The sequence below is a fragment of the Myxocyprinus asiaticus genome, chromosome 7, assembly GCF_019703515.2.
Source record: "Myxocyprinus asiaticus isolate MX2 ecotype Aquarium Trade chromosome 7, UBuf_Myxa_2, whole genome shotgun sequence".
Classification (NCBI taxonomy): Eukaryota; Metazoa; Chordata; class Actinopteri; order Cypriniformes; family Catostomidae; genus Myxocyprinus; species Myxocyprinus asiaticus.
The window spans coordinates 3,250,461-3,267,340 of NC_059350.1; the positions used below are offsets into that span (position 1 = coordinate 3,250,461).

A 16,880-nucleotide genomic window follows, 5' to 3' on the forward strand; every position below is an offset into this window, starting at 1 on the left:
GCTACTCGACACTCAAAAATTCACAGATGAGCTTGATGCTAGCATGGTCACTAAACTCGTACGCTACTCGACACTCAAAAATTCAGTTGAGCTTGATGCTAGGATGTCGCTAACCTCGTACGCTACTCGACACTCAAATTCACAGTTGAGCTTGATGTTAGCATGTCGCTAAACTCGTACGCTACTCGACACTCAAATTCACAGTTGAGCTTGATGTTAACATGTTGCTAAACTGAGGCTAAACTGACAACGTGATACTCATTTCTATTGATACTTTTCAGTACCAAATAAAATGCAACTATATTTCGATCAACAATTACGTGGACTGTGTGTGTGTGTGTGTGTGAGCATTACCTGTCTGGATTGTTCTAGGTAACTGTGGTAAGAGGTAAGTGCAGTCAGAACGGGAACCACAGCGAGTTGAACATCAGTAATGGAGAATCCATCAGGAGTTTTCTTCAAACGCTCCGATATCAGACGATCGGTCACCTACACACACACACACACAATATGAGATTCACTGGCTTTGTGAAAACATAAGAGATCTACTCAAATGAAAATGTCAGCGATAAGTTATTCCTATGTATTATATGTGTTTGTGTTACCATGGCGCAGAGAGTTGAGCACAGATGGTCAGTGTTGCACGGTGATGTCAGTATCAGAACTTTGTACTGTATTGTGCACGACATCTTATCCAGAACCAACTTCAAAACCTTCCAGTCAGTCTCCTAGAAAAATAAACAAACATGATCAACACCAACAAAAAAGTACCATTAATTTTGGATATGTAACACTGTATTCATTGAAGTATCGTGTAAATACCATGGTACACGAATACAGAATCAGAATGAGCTCAGTTCTATTATATAAACATGGATTAAGGATTTCCTAAAATCCCTAAACAAACCATAATTTAAGAGTAGCTCCTTCTACAGCTTTTAAAGGCATAGTTCATGATTTACTCACCTTTAAGCCATCCCAGATGTATATGACTTTCCTTCTTCAGCCAAACTGAAATTAAGATTTTTATTAGCACATTTCAGCTCTGCATGTCCATACAATGCAATTGAATGGGTGCCAGCTGTTTGACGGTCCAAAAGGCATATTTAGGCAGCATAAAAGTAATCCAGACAACTCCATTTGATCAATGAATGTCTTCTGAAGCAAATTGATAGGTTTGTGTAAGAAAAAAAAAAAAAAAAAAATCAATAATTAAAACGTTTCTTCTGGCCAGTACTAGGATGCTGTTCGAAATGACCCATGACCTCTCACGTTCCTCCATTTTAAACAAATACCGCGCTTCCGAGTTCTCGCGTGAACACGCCATCGCGCCTACGTCATGTGACAGCTACGTGATGCATCGACTGCTAGCAGGGAGCGTATTTTAATTATAGATTCATTTTTTACACAAATCTATCGATTTGCTTCAGAAGACATTAATTGATCAAATGGAGTTGTGCTACCTAAATATGACTTTTGGACTGTCAAACAGCTGGCACCCATTCAATTGCATTGTATGGACATACAGAGCTGAAATATGCTAATAAAAATCTTAATTTCAGTTTGGCTGAAGGAAAGTCAAACACATCTGTGATGGCATAAAGGCGAGTCAATCATGAGAGAATTTTCATTTTTGGGTGAACTATTCCTTTAAGCTACATCCACCAAACTGTGCACAGACCTTTAGACTATTCTGAATTTTTATGCTATATCTAACGTTCAAAATGTTTAAAAAATTCCCATAGACTTACACTGACAGAATGTTCAAACGAGTCAACGGAATGTTTGTAAATTAAAACTCAGTGTCCAAAAATTCAAATGTAAACAAACCCCACTAAGCCTAATCTTTCTCTATCTTTCTTCATCAAGCCAGCATCAAAGTTTGTCTTTACAAACTTTATCTATCTAGTTCAGTACTATGGTAATGTCACAGTAGTTTTTTTTTTATACGTGTGTGTGTGTGTGTACCATCTTCAGGCACTGTAGCAGCACATTGAAGGCCAGGCTGTAAGGGAGAAATGCAGTGCGAATGGAGGAGGACTGGGCCGCTGGTGTGGGACTTCCTGCCGGTGGTGACATAGTTCCTGTTGGCTTCTTATCAGTCACTCTCTTCTCTGACTCCCTGATAACCAGACAATTCAGAAGGGATTTAGACAGAAGCCAATCAGAATTTGATATTATCAAACTAACCGTTTGTAAGCGTGCATTCTTGCTAGTGAAAGAGTGATATATCTGCCAGGCCGATAAATTGGCCAGTATTGTGCCATTTACAGATTATCAGGATCAGTCAGTATAACCGTGTCCACTTGGCCAATTAACAGAAGGGTGTCATTTCCAAAATCTACTAACAACTAGTGGTCGACCAATATGGGTTTTTCCAATGGTCGATGCCGAAACCGATATCTAGAGAGCATTGATGGCTGATATAAATGGAAATAAACATGCAATTCAACAACAGCAAACCAGATGTAAACAAAATTTCTAAAGTGAAACAAACACTTATTTTATGCAACATATACTAAAATTTGGCCAATTATCGGCCGATATATCGGTAACAACCTTGTCAAATGATAATGCACAGTTTCTGTTGCAAATATTTTTTAGTTTTCACGTAAATATTGTGTTAAAAAAAAAAAGAAAAGTGTATAAATGTACATTTCAGTTGCTATAATTAAAATGTATTATTCTAAATTACATATAATCTGCCACTGACCATCCCGCTCTGTAGTTTTCAGTATCAGCATCGGCCTACCACTAGATCTTACCCCATGTCACAGTGGCAATATGGGCTGAATCTCAGAACTCTGTCTTTATTGAGAACACCCAGCCGATGAAGAGAGTCAGCCCTCATCATCAACAAGAAATCAAAAACCTGACAGAGAAACAATGAGAGTAAACAAAAAGATAGAGAGAGATGTGATATTAGAAAACTAGTTCTTTACTACGATTAATTAGCAATATTTCTGTAACTATATTACAGGACAGCTATACTATTTTCATCTTTAACCCACTAATTTTGTAACCTCTGACCCCGGATGTTGTGACCTCTGACCTGTAGTCGTATGGAGCTTGCGATAGCACTGCAGTATTTGTTCTTGTAGTGAAGTTGCAGGTGAGAAATCAGCAGCTCATAGACTCGACTGGCGTGACTGGCGGGCAGACTGTACAGTTTACTCTAAAAAGACAAGAGAGAAACATAGATATACACTCACTACAGCTCAATTGTAGAACCATAGACTTGCTAGAGTTGCTATGGAGAATTGTTACAATTATAAGAGACAAAGTATGTGTTTTTGTACCTGTAATATTTCTAGCAGCCCCATTATGGCAGTTCTGACATCTTCCATGGGCGACACCACTGACAGGTCTCGCTCTCCCTCCATAGAGCTTGTTAATGGACGACTAGCAACCTACAGGAGGACAGCGGCGTTGACAAACACTTCAACAATAATAATGAATAGTAACACATGAGTTCTACATACACAAATGATCAGCTATTAACTGCACAAAAACACCCTATAAAAAAATCTTATTAGTAGGGCTGTCGATTGAATGCGTTATTTGAGTGATAAATGGCATTAAAAAATTTGTTAATAAGGACTATTCCTACCACTGGAGCAATTCAAGCTTGAAGCACCACCTGTTTTCAGCAGGGGGCAGTAAGCGAAACTCCAGCTGTATAGGTAACGTGCAGTTGTACAGAGAACAAACCAAACTCAAGTTAAGATTAGAAAGCTTTCTTGCATTCAAACACAGTTGGATGGAGCGCAATTCCGAATGCAGGGATCTCAAGATGTGTTTTTAGTCTTGGTGCTAAATCTAGTGGACAAAATCGGTAATACATCCTTAAGTTACCATGCATAAATGAGATTTTGAATGGCTGGACAATTAAATCAGGAAAATCTGAACTTGAGAAAAACTGAAACCGATTTCATAGGGCTCTTCATTTGTTGGACAGCTGCTGCTATTTTTACCGCACAGATATTACATAACAAGAGCAATGACTTAAAGTCAGAGGATTTAAATGGAACTTATTAACTTGCTGCTCCATCTAGTGGACAAAATCGATAGTACATCCTTAATCTGTGGATAACAGTTGAAATAAATATTTTTATTTGCTGCTGACAAGAGGAAATTGATTAAATTTAACACATGTCCTCAGACTATCCTGGTGTGTATTTAAAGTTTTGTCATATTTGGACCAGTAGTAGTTTTAGTTCAAACCCTCTAAATCTTCTAAACGATTTGACATATCATTTTTGTGTGTCAGAACAGTCCATATATGATAGGTAAAAATTTTCAAGCCAATCGGTCAAACGGCCTAGGAGGACTTCGCAAAAGCAGGATTTTCAGAAGATTCAAAATGGTGGAACATTTTTCAGGGAGGAAATAAAATCGAGATATACATTTTGTTCGTCTTGACTCAAGGAATGAGAGGAAATAAGAATTTTGATTCTAGCTCTTATACATAAGTTATTAAAACAAAATGCAAATTAGTTCATTACAGCCTAATCTTGGCGACCTATAAGTGCACCGTAAATTTTGTAACAATCAGCTATTCGCAACTTTTGTTGATTTGTCTAATTGTATTTGTAAGGATATGTTAGCACATGACCCAAAGATGATGCATGCCAATGTTCTGATTTTTCACTCAAACAGTTGCAGAGTTATAAGGATTTTTTATCTGTAGAGCCCCCTATTGGTGAAATTGGACAAAACTTTGCATGCATCCTCAAAATGTTCTGATAAAGTATTCCAAGTTTCGTAAAGTTTGGACTTTGCGTTCATAGGCAATTGAGTAAATTTGGCCACACCCAAAGAATTAATTAGCTTATATCTTCGAAATGATTTGACAAATAGAAAAATCTGAAAACATTTTTTTGTCAGGACGGTCCCCAGAATTATGAGTAAATCGGACAAACAGCTTTGGAAGAGTTTGCAAAAGTAGGTTTTTCAGAAAATTCAAAATCATGGAAATGTAAATAACTACCATTTTGTTCATCTTGACTCAAGGAATCAGGGGAAAAAATAATTTCTAGCCCTTAAGGTTGTGAAGATATGAACCAAAACGCAAAATTGCTTATTATAGTGCCAACGAGAGTTGGATGGGGGTGAGTGTATGCGCCCGAGTACTGGGAGGGATTTGGGACCATCCTGCCAAGTTTGGTGTCTCCCATACGCTTTTAGGGCAGAAAAACAATAATAAATTTAGCTGCAAGCAGCAATTACCAGGGTTCAAGCGGCATAGGGCCTTTAAGTGAATATGCTACAAAATTTGAAGAATTATTCTGATAGCCAGTAAGCACCTAAAATAGAGCTAAAGCAATATCATTTTCAGCACTCACAGGTAAACAACCATAGAGACTGTGTTTTTTTTTTAACAAGTCTGACTGTTATAACGCCACCTATTGTCTGATCCACAACAAATTTTGCATGCGTCTTTGGAATCACGTTTCATTTGTGTACTAAATTTGATTTCTATCGGAGCCTTTGTTTAAGAGTTATTGGCTTTTGGGTAAACAGAACCACACCCATATTTTTAAATTACTGTATTATAGCCAGTCTAAATAAAAAAGTTTTATTTTTTTTATAATCATTTATCTAGAAGTTCAGAGAACTGTACTACACTGGTTTTGTCGAGGTTGAGTGAAAAACTCAAAGGACTAGTTCACAAATTTTATTTTAAATAATCTCAAATATTTAAACAATTTGATTGACACCTATGTTTCTTGAAGCAAAGTTCAGAATGAGGAGATCTCATATATGAATAATGTGTCTGTGTTAAACATTGCAGAAAACACAACCATTCACACACACATGTAAAAAGCGATAGCATAAACATTCATAACTGTTATAGCACCAGCTACTGTCCGATCTCCACCAAATTTTGCATGCTTCTTCAAAATGCTCTCTCGCATATGCGTACCAAGTTTGATGAAAATAGAACTTTCCTTGTAGGACTTATTGGCTTTTGCGTAATATAGGCCACGCCCATATTTTTAAATGACCCTATAGCAATGCCAAATAAAAAATTAATTTAAAAAAAAATATATAATTATTGATCCTGTACAGGTTTTGTTGATCTAAAAAAAACCTAGGACTAGTTCGCAAAAGTATGTTTTTTTTTAAATAATCTCAAAAATGTATCGAATGGGGGGCCTGGGTAGCTCAGTGGTAAAAGACGCTGGCTACCACCCCTGGAGTTCGCTAGTTTGGTAGTTTGAACCCCAGGGCGTGCTGAGTGACTCCAGCCAGGTCTCCTAAGCAACCAAATTGGCCCAGTTGCTAGGGAGGGTAGAGTCACATGGGGTAACCTCCTTGTGGTCACTATAATGTGGTTCGTTCTCGGTGTGGCACGTGGGGAGTTGAGCGTGGATGCCGCGGTGGATGCCGTGAAGCCTCCACATGAGCTATATCTCCATGGCAACGCGCTCAAGTCATGTGATAAGATGCGCGGGTTGACAGTCTCAGACGCGGAGGCAGCTGGGATTCATCCTTCACCACCCGGATTGAGGCGAATCACTACATGACCACAAGGACTTAAAAGCACATTGGGAATTGGGCATTCCAAATTGAAAAATAAATAAATAAAATCAAATTTGTGAATGATTTGATTGACACCAATGGTCCTTGAGGCAAAGTTGTTCAGAAAGTGGAGTGGATATCTATCATATGATGTGTCAAACATGTGTCTGCGTGACACACCTCATAATATTTAGCGATTTAAACGCATGTAACATGTGATAGCGCCTACCGGTGGCCTTTTTTTTATTTTTTTTACGTTTTGCACAGAACACTAGGGCCAAGAGTCAAATATGCCCACCGCTTTTTGTTCCGATCGGCCTTTTTGTTCCCATCGACCAATCTGCTGAAATTTGATTGGTCGATGGCGGCCATGTTTTTTGAGATCTGCAATTATCCTGATGGAACTTGAAGGCATCTTGGACAAAGACATTGCATGCAAAATTACAAGTCGATCAGACCAATGGTTCCTTAGTTAGAGCCATTTTTAGGTTTTTAATTATCATAGCGCCACCAAGAGGCAGAGGCATCCAATTTTTTGTGTGTGTCCTCAGAATGACCCCATACATAACTACCAAATTTGGTGATAATATCTCATTCCATTCAAGAGTTATAACAGTTTTAGTAAAAGTACCCACGCACGCTACGTAGGTTTTGTCGTACCCTTTGTCGTACCTTCGTTACGATGAATCAAAAGTTCAAACTTTTTTTGCTAATTATTAATATTGGGACTCCAGAGAAACTTTTTGCACTGGTTTGGTTCCGATCAGATGAATCGCCTAGGACTAGTTTGAAAATTTTATTTTGTAAACAATCCAAAACAGCAGAACGAAAGGGCGGAGCTAAAATTTTGTCTGACTTTTAAGATTCGTCGTAATCCAAGCAATCACAGGAAAATGTATTTTGTTTCTAGCCCTTACGGCCCAAAAGATATTACCCAAAACGTGCAACTTTTGTTTTGTTCACTATAGGTGGATTCCATGTGTATGGGTAGTCCGCCGGGGTACTACCGTTCCCCAAAGTTTCATGTCTTTAGGCCTTATGGTTTGGTCTGCACGTTCAGTTTTAGGGCAGAAAAATAATAATAATAATAAAAATCCTGACAAAAACAATAGGGTTTCAGCACTTCATGCTTGAACCCCTAAGAAGAAAATCAGTACGGATACAATAAGGTTCCAGCACCTTCGGTGCTTGGACCCCTAATAAATCTATTGCTATGGACTGTAGGCCAATGACAGGCTTATGTTCACTAATATGGAAATAAACAATACATTGCATTCTAAAGCCACTTTTTGTATTGTCTTATGAATGCTTTACTCGTCTGCCACAATAATGTGATGCAATGAATGATTATATTTATAATTATTTAAATATAACTTTATAATTAATCATTATATACTGATTCATTGTTATTTGCTGAGAAACGGCATCAAATATTTATATATGCGATTAATTCGATTTATTAAATCGCATACGTAATTAATCGGATTACAAATTTTAAACGATTGACAGCCCATTTATTAGTTTATGGATTACGCTGAACATGTTTTATTCCAAAAGCATTTTCAAATATCTAATTGATTTTTTTCTCCATCTTATTTAATATTTTTGAGAAACACACCAATGACATCGTCAACCTGTGCTGTTACCTTCTCTATGATGTCCAGCAGACTGCTGAAGTGATGGGTGTTACAGCCCTCTGCTAGATCCACCAAAAGCTGTGTGGCTTGCCTTCTGACGGACAGATCTCGATCTTCAGCAATCTGACCCAACTGAGGAATCACCACCACTTCAATCAGCTCCTCCTAGGGAGAGGACAACTTATAAACGATTTACTAGCACAAAGTAATGAGCACACAGACAATCCAAATGTTCACACAATAGCCGCATTTCCACTATCAGGCCAAATGAGGGCGTGCTAGTGCGCGCCAGGACCAGTTGTGTTCCCACCGTCACTTCCAGGGCTTCGTCGTGCCGCCTCGGGCTTTCTCGGGGCCAACGGCCAATGGCCTTTGTCCCGAATATTACCCTTGGGCCAAACAAGGCTTGGGAGTGAGGCGGGGTCAATGTCACAGGCAGAGTTTCGCCGAACTTGCAGGTTGTGTATCCAGCGCACAACAGTACAGGTTTGGGAAAAATTACAAAATTGTGGGTACAGTACAAACACACAATGGACAAAGCGGTGCCCAAAGAAATAACTTTTCATGGTTCGAGATCATTGACAGTATGCTGGGACATCGTCTCCGTGTTAGTGGAGACCGCACGGGACACCATGGCAGTTACAGTCTGTGAGTTTTCAACGCTAACTTGCTAGCTAGCTAATGTTTACAAATGATATAAACTCGATATTCTAGATAACTAGATAACATGATGCCTCAGCTTGAACTTCCCTCTTGCTTGTGAAATGGGCGGGGTGTGTGACGTTGACACCAGGGCAGCGTGTTAAGGGCGGGTTTTAGAGCAATGCTGCGGGGCTATTGGCCAGATGGTGGGAACGCAGATCGATTTTGGTCTCACAGCTTGAGGTATGAGGCTATTGGCCCCTGCTGGCCAGTTGATAGCCCTGGGACGCACTGGCTCGATAGTGGAAAAGCAGCTAATGAAGACATCATTAATACAATAACTTGAGTGATATTGTGCGTCTGTGGCTTAGGACTGACTTCATAGAGTTGTCGGTTTGTGCTGAGTACAAAGGAGAGGATGTGTAGAACCTTTATCCTGATCATAGTACGGCTCTCATTCCTGACAAAATGAAAAGAAAGATTTTATTCTCAGTTATGCTTTACAAATGCAATCTTAGTGAAGTAGATGATCAGGTAGTGTAGTTGTGATCGATGCAGCATCCAGACCTGAAAAATTTCTCCATGAGTTTCAAGAGGTTCTGCAGCCATCCGTCTTTAGCGGGCTGAATGGATTGAGCTCTGTAGGAAATCAACGTCAACACCGACGCATCCTACCAGACAGATTCAACAAACCAACAGTCAGGGCTGGATAAAAATATTGATTTTCAGATAAAATGTTATCTTCATTTGAATAATCTTTCACTCTATGCAGCAACTATGGAAGTATTTTAATGGCAAATGTTTTTAACTAAAGAACTAAACTTGGAAGGTGAATATTTATTACTACATTTTTAATTACGAAATTTTCAGGTTAAAAAGCCCTTATTCACAGCAGCGCCATATTTGATTTTAGACGGAAATGAAAACGAGACTCTTCATTGAGTTGAACTGTTGTTTAAATGGGTGTGGATCATACAGCTGACAAAACATTGGTTAAAACATCTTTTCAAAATATTAAGTAGACAAAAAAATGCCAGAAAACAGGATTTGTAAAAGAAAAAAAAAAAAAGAGCTGTGCCATTGAAGAGACTATCCCTCACAACTTAATTCATTCCCGCCAAAAATAAATATGGTGCTACGACCGTGAAGGTTTATAACGGGTCTGGAGTTATGCGTAAAACGTGGGTTTTTCTTTGTATCCCGAACAATTCTTCTGGCAGTTGTGGCTGAAATCTTTCTTGGTCTACCTGACCTTGGCTTGGTATCAAGAGATCCCTGAATTTTCCACTTCTTAATAAGTGATTGAACAGTACTGACTGGCATTTTCAAGGCTTTGGATATCTTTTTATATCCTTTTCCATCTTTATAAAGTTCCATTACCTTGTTACACAGGTCTTTTGACAGTTCTTTTCTGCTCCCCATGGCTCAGTATCTAGCCTGCTCAGTGCATCCACGTGAGAGCTAACAAACTCGTTGACTATTTAAACACAGCCACTAATTGCAATTTAAAAAGCCACAGGTGTGGGAAATTAACCTTTAATTGCCATTTAAACCTGTGTGTGTCACCTTGTGTGTCTGTAACAAGGCCAAACATTCAAGGGTGTGTAAACTTTTGATCAGGGCCATTTGGGTGATTTCTGTTATCATTATGATTTAAAAAGGAGCCAAACAACTATGTGATGATAAATGGCTTCATATGATCACGATCCTTAAATAAAAGACAGTTTTTTTGCATGATCAGTCATATTTTCAAAATCAATGCCAAAATTTCACAATTTCTGCCAGGGTATGCAAACTTTTGAGCACAACTGTATATTGTTACATATTGTTTTGTTTTCTTTCCTAAGATGGAAATAAATGCATTTTAACAGAAATAGTCAAATTTCAGCATTTTCAAAAACTTCGATTAATCGCGATTAATCGACTGAAAGTACTCAAACACATTTTATTCAATATAATATGCAATTTTGAGACTTTATTGATGGAATACAGGGATTTGACATTTAAAAAAAAAAAAAAAAAAAAAAAAAAAAGCTAAAATGTGACCAAATTAATAAAAAAATCATTCAAATTAATATTAACATTATATAATAGTAAAATTTATATTTTCGTTATGTACCTAGAGAGAAGATCCCTTGTATAATTAACAGCATTAGCTGAGATTATTTCATATGTCAGCAAAATTGATTCAATAAGCAAGAGTAAAACACATTCAACAGGCAACAGTAAGACAGTTTCAGAGGAGGAGGAACAGAAACAGACTCACCGGTCGTTTATCAGCACATTTCTCCACCAGGTTGAAGAATCTCTGTGAAGATCCATGAAAGTCATTCTGCTCGTAGAGTTCTTCAACTGTACTAAATAACTCATACACGATCACCTTAAGATCAGGACTGCCCATCGTCTGCACACACACACACACACACAGTCATGTACATATACAGTCCTCGCAAGATAAACTCCCAGAAAACACATTTGTGCATGTGTACCTGTATCTGTTGCAGAAGTCTCTCTATAATGGACAGCAGTATGTCCCAAGTCACCACCTGTAGTTCTCTGCCATATTTCTTGATGAGTCTTGTGATTGACAGCACAATTTCATATGACACCACCTCGTTAGCACAGCTCATGGCCTGGGGTCAAAGGTCATGCAGAACTTTAGCCAATAAACAATGCACATTTATGACATATTTGTGTGTCTCACAACCCACACACACCTTGTAGAATGAGGGCAGCACCAGTGTGGGGGTGTTTTTGAGGGCAGAGAGTCTGTGAGCCCCCCAGAGGGCCATACCAACAAAAAACACAGCACCCCTCAAAAGAGCAGCATCATCAGAGTACACCCTAAATGACAGAGATGTTTTAAACATTGTAAATCTTTCTGTCCTTGAATAAGAGGAGTTGAAAAACAAAAACACACAACAACACACAACAACACACACACTACCTCTCCTCCATGATATGGCACATGGTGTATATGGCACTGTGTCCCAAGTGAGTTCCCAACACTTTACGCATCAACTACAGGCAAAGGATACACAAGAAAATAAATGATATTTTTCTCTGAAGAAAATCTGAGTAGTGTTAGCTTGTGCAAAACCTTCTAGGGTGTTTGCCAGGGTGATATCAATTGAGACTTGACATTCATAATCCTGAGTATGAGCAATAATAATAGCAAACAACCATAACACTAGAGACTCTGTTCAGGTGTATTCCTACAAAAACAGGTCAGCTTCAGTACCTTCCAGCAGGACTCGCAAAACTCCTTCACATTAACGGTTCGGCACAGAGTGATGATGAAAACCGTCAGCGAATCAGAGGGCAGACAGTTATAACACACCACAGCGTCTAACACCTGTAATGCAACCTAACCACACACACACACATCAAGAGTTTAAAGCAAGACATTTGTACTAAACTGTTGAGATTACTCAAATATTTGTATATAAATGAAAGCACTACACACAGTTACCTCAATATCTGTGGAGGAGGTCGTCCTGTTACACAGAAGGCAGATTTTCCTGTGAAAAACAAATGTAGTTCAAGGAACAGTATAACCCTCATGTCTTTTCAAACACGTATGACTTTCTTTTCATCCCTCCTATTCAGATCAAAAAGGTCTGCTTATATGACTGTTTGTGGTCATTTTTGACAGGAAGCCGCACAGGTGTACGGTTTTTTTTATTATATTTTTTTATGATAACATTTCTTCTTCCTTGAAGTAAAAAACAATAAAATGATGCACTTCTTTTGGGATTTTTACTCAATTTGACATTCATTTGCATATGCAAAGCAGCACATTTATGCAACTTCACTACAATAAAAACCCAGCTGAAACTAAGAAAATATGAGAATGTCTCACGTATTGGGCAGATTGCTGCCATCTGGTCGGAAAAAAATAATTAAAATGACTTGAAAATCATGTTATGACAATAATAAGCAGCAATTAGGGGCTCCACCCTGCTCTCTGGATATCGGCATCGGCCATTAAAATCCCATATCGGTCGACCACTAATAGACAGGGTGAATTTTCATTTCATGACTTTAAAAAAAAAAAAAAAAACACCCTTAATACTGTATGTTTATTTATCCATTAAATAATCAATTTCTCCCCAATTTGTAATGCCCGATTCCCAATGCGCTCTAAGTCCTCGTGGTGGCGTAGTGACTCGATTCAATCCGGGTGGCGGAGGACGAATCTCAGTTGCCTACGCGTCTGAGACACTCCACGCATATTATCACGTGGCTTGTTGAGCGCATTACCGCGGAGACGTAGCACAAGATTGAGCCCCACTGAGAGCGAGAACCACATTATAGCGATCATAAGGAGGTTACCCCATGTGACTCTACCCTCCCTAGCAACCGGGCCAATTTGGTTGAAATTAGAGCTTACGAATTATTTTAGCAATTAAAGCTTTAGCAGATTTAAATGTTCATCCTCAGTTTTCATAATTTGTAAACAATAGCTGTAAAATGTTAAAATGACCATTGTTTTTAGTTTTTTTTTTTCAATGCAAAGTTAATCAAAACTTATTTGTTAGTTAAGAGTGAAAGTCATGTTTGTTCTTCAGCCAGATCTTAAGGCATTTATGACCTTAAAGACCTTAAAAAAAAATAAAAATAAAAAAAAAAGAATTCAATACTGTATGTGACTATATTAATATAAATAAACGCAGGAGGCCTGGGTAGCTCAGTGATTACTGACACTGGGTGCTTTCACACTGGCAGTTTAGTTCGAAACAGAGCACAGTTCACATGAAAAATTGGTAATGTGAAAACTGTCATGCGGACCGGGGAGCGCACTGCGGTCCCGAACCAGAGACTACCTGTAGGAGGTGGTCTAAGTTCGGTTGCAATGGAACTGTAGAATCGATAGAATCAAGTGAGTGTGAAACCAGACCAACACTGCAGGGGGAAACGGGGAACAATCACACTATGAATTGGACCACAGCAAACGTGCCCAGTGTGAAAGCCCCCAAAGACTACCACACCTGGAGTTGCGAGTTCGAATCCAGGGTGTGCTGAGTGACTCCAGCCAGGTCTCCTAAGCAACCAAATTGGCCCGGTTGCTAGGGAGGGTAGAGTCACATGGGGTAACCTCCTTGTGGTTGCGATTAGTGGTTCTCGCTCTCAATGGGCAGGTGATAAGTTGTGTGTGGATCGCGGAGAGTAGCATGAGTCTCCACATGCTGCGAGTCTCCACGGTGTCATGCACAACGAGTCACGTGATAAGATGCACGGATTGACGGTCTCAGAAGTGGAGGCAACTGAGACTTGTCCTCCGCCAACCGGATTGAGGCGAGTAACTGCGCCACCACGAGGACCTACTAAGTAGTGGGAATTGGGCATTCCATATTGGGAGAAAATTATGCTTTTGAATAAAAGCAAACTTTTCAGCACATTTTCTTTGAACGTTCGGTTTTCATCGATTTATCTTTTGTCTTTTATCCTAATGTTCATATGCACTGACACCATTTCTGTGACAACCGTAGTGATAATCTTTAACATCTGCCGATTTGACCACACTCCAAACAACTACGCAGTTTATATAAATACATTTGATTGAATAAGACGCAAAGAAAATACTCACCTAAACGGCGATCCATGTATAGCAAAGCAGTGTAAGTGAACAATGACCAGAAAAGCTTAAACCCGCGCTTCACTCCAGACAACTGATGAGTGCTGAATGCTGTTGCATGCGCCATTGAGCGTCGTTAAACTCACCACTGAATGATGTTGCTCGTGCCTATGAATGCTGATCTTTGCGCAGAGAGCACTCTAGTTTGTTAGACTACTAGGCAATTTGATCTAAATCAGTCGGCGGGCCAGATAAAGATGATTGGCGGACTGGATTTGGCCCGCGGGCCACCAGTTGACTAGCCCCGTTGTACAGTCTCCTCCCTTCATTTCTGTGTGTTTGTTGTGCATCACGGCTGATTTATAGATTGTATTTGATGAATAAAAAATCTCTGTTTTTTAGTCTTTCCCATTCATTCCCTATGGTCGGTCAATTTTGACTGCGAACAGTAAAGGTGTTTGTTTTTTGGGGGGGGGGGGTTACAACCAATTAGACTTTTCAAAGTCCCATTTTTGTGTATGTTCAGATGGCAAGTGGAGGAAAAAGGAAACACTTTTTATTACATCGGAAAGATGGATTTCAGTCAAAAATGACCAAACAGTATAGAAAGGTTAAAGTGGAACACACAAATGCATAAACATTTTATGGTAACTTTTAAGAGCTTGACAGCCCCTAGTCACTCATAATTCATCATTATATTACTCATATAATATTTTGTCAATTAGTCTGGGAGCAACATGAGGGTGAGTACATTACATGAAGACAGACGTTTCATTTCCAAGTTAACTGACCCTTAAAATAACTCAATGTTTGTTTAAGCTTGCATGTGCACTTACTGGACCATTAGGGAGACGTTCTCATCCAGGTAGCAGGAGTTGAATTTGACCAGGTTTACAAGAACATGCAGGAAATCTGAGGACAAACCGATGTCCATCCACAGCAGGACAAAACGAGCTGAGGAGAGAGAACACAAAGCATGGTCTACATACCATGTCCATGATACCTTGCAACACATTGTAGGACAGGGCAAAGCGTTCGAGTGTGCGTTTCAGACATACCCATCTCTTCCTCCAAGTAAGTGATATCTTTCCCGTTCTCCGTGAGGGCCTTGAACACCTCCAGTCTCCCAGCGAGATCTTCGTTATTGGGCTGATAGTCCAAAATGATGTTGAAGAAGTATGCTCTCAGAGGACCCAACCGCTCACCCTACACACACATGCAGCAGGAGATGAACTAAACATTTAATTTCATAACACAACAAAGTGGAACTCCACAAGAGAAAATATGTCATACATAAATACAAATGTAAGACAGTCAAATCAATGTTATTAACCTCACATGTATGCAAATTAGAATGTTAACCAAGGATTTGTAAAGTGTAAATTCTCAAAATTTGAATACCTAGTATAAATTACTAACAGTGTTTAACAGGGAACAAGATAACCCAGTGTTCAGAATGACACTGGGTAAACAATTTCGAGGGTGAAACAGGTTTAGTTTTTTTTAATGAGTTTTTATTTCAATTTTGTGTTTAATTTTAAAAAATTCTTTAGTTTCATTTTCATTAGTATTCATTCTATGATGTTAGTTTTAGTTTAGTGTTTTCAGCTTCTTCTAGATGGTTTATTTAGTTGTAGCATTTTAGGGCTGCCAAACTAAATTTGTTAACTGATCATTAAATCTTTTTATACATTTGTACACAATTTGTTTACATTTCTCTAGTGTTATCCCTGTCAAATAGCATTTTCATGCTTATTAATGAAGGCAGATAAGAGGTTTCAAATGCTATAATATACTGTTTGTAGCGTTGTGGAGTTTCAAGGTGGTCTTTGGCAAATTTCAGGCGCGCAGCAATGTTTTTGTTGGAAATCAGCGGCTTCCTTCATGGTGTCCTGCCATGGACATCATACCCGTTTAATGTTTTCTGTATAGTAGACTCATGAACAGAGATGTTAACCATTTCCAATGATTCCTTTAAGTCTTGATCTGTCACTCTATGGTTCTTTTTTTTACCTCATTGAGCATTCTGCGGTGTGTCCTTTGAGTCATTTTGGCTGGACGGCCACTTCTAGGGAGAGTACCTATAGTACTAAATCATCTCCATTTATAGACAATTTGTATAACTGTGGACACATGAATATCTAAGCTCTTCAAGATAACTTTGTAACCCTTTCCAGCTTTATGTAAAGCAACAATTCTTGATCGTAGATCTTCTGAAATCTCTTTTTTTGCAAGGCATGGTCCACGTCAGCAGATGCTCCTAGTGAATAACAAACTCAATGTTTGAGTGCTTTTTAGAAGTCAAAGTAGTTCTAACCCACACCTCCAATCTCGTTTCATTAACTGAATGCCAGGTTTGCCAACTCCTGACTCTAATTAGCTTTTGTTGACATCTTTAGCCTATCACTTACTTTTTCCAACCTACACTGTGAATGTTTAAAGGGATGTGTTCAATAAAAACAAGAAAGATTATAATTGTTTGTGTGTTGTTAGCTTAA

At 38.8% G+C, this 16,880-nt stretch overlaps 1 protein-coding gene across 4 annotated transcripts in view; it reads right to left on the reverse strand.

Moving 5' to 3' along the window:
• The window catches only part of LOC127443978 (tuberin-like), a 65,071-nt gene that overhangs the window by 41,412 nt on the left and 6,779 nt on the right, over positions 1–16,880 (reverse strand). For all 4 annotated transcript variants that reach the window (XM_051703072.1, XM_051703071.1, XM_051703070.1 and 1 more), the window contains exons 5-21: positions 15,441–15,588; positions 15,219–15,336; positions 12,277–12,325; positions 12,046–12,171; positions 11,752–11,825; positions 11,522–11,648; positions 11,294–11,437; positions 11,071–11,208; positions 9,372–9,475; positions 9,183–9,264; positions 8,172–8,327; positions 3,300–3,410; positions 3,053–3,175; positions 2,766–2,872; positions 1,969–2,122; positions 606–728; positions 355–489 (exon numbers count right to left, since the gene is read on the reverse strand). In XM_051703072.1, coding sequence (XP_051559032.1) covers positions 355–489; positions 606–728; positions 1,969–2,122; positions 2,766–2,872; positions 3,053–3,175; positions 3,300–3,410; positions 8,172–8,327; positions 9,183–9,264; positions 9,372–9,475; positions 11,071–11,208; positions 11,294–11,437; positions 11,522–11,648; positions 11,752–11,825; positions 12,046–12,171; positions 12,277–12,325; positions 15,219–15,336; positions 15,441–15,588 — 2,019 coding nt within the window. The remainder of the gene's footprint in view (positions 1–354; positions 490–605; positions 729–1,968; positions 2,123–2,765; positions 2,873–3,052; positions 3,176–3,299; positions 3,411–8,171; positions 8,328–9,182; positions 9,265–9,371; positions 9,476–11,070; positions 11,209–11,293; positions 11,438–11,521; positions 11,649–11,751; positions 11,826–12,045; positions 12,172–12,276; positions 12,326–15,218; positions 15,337–15,440; positions 15,589–16,880) is intronic.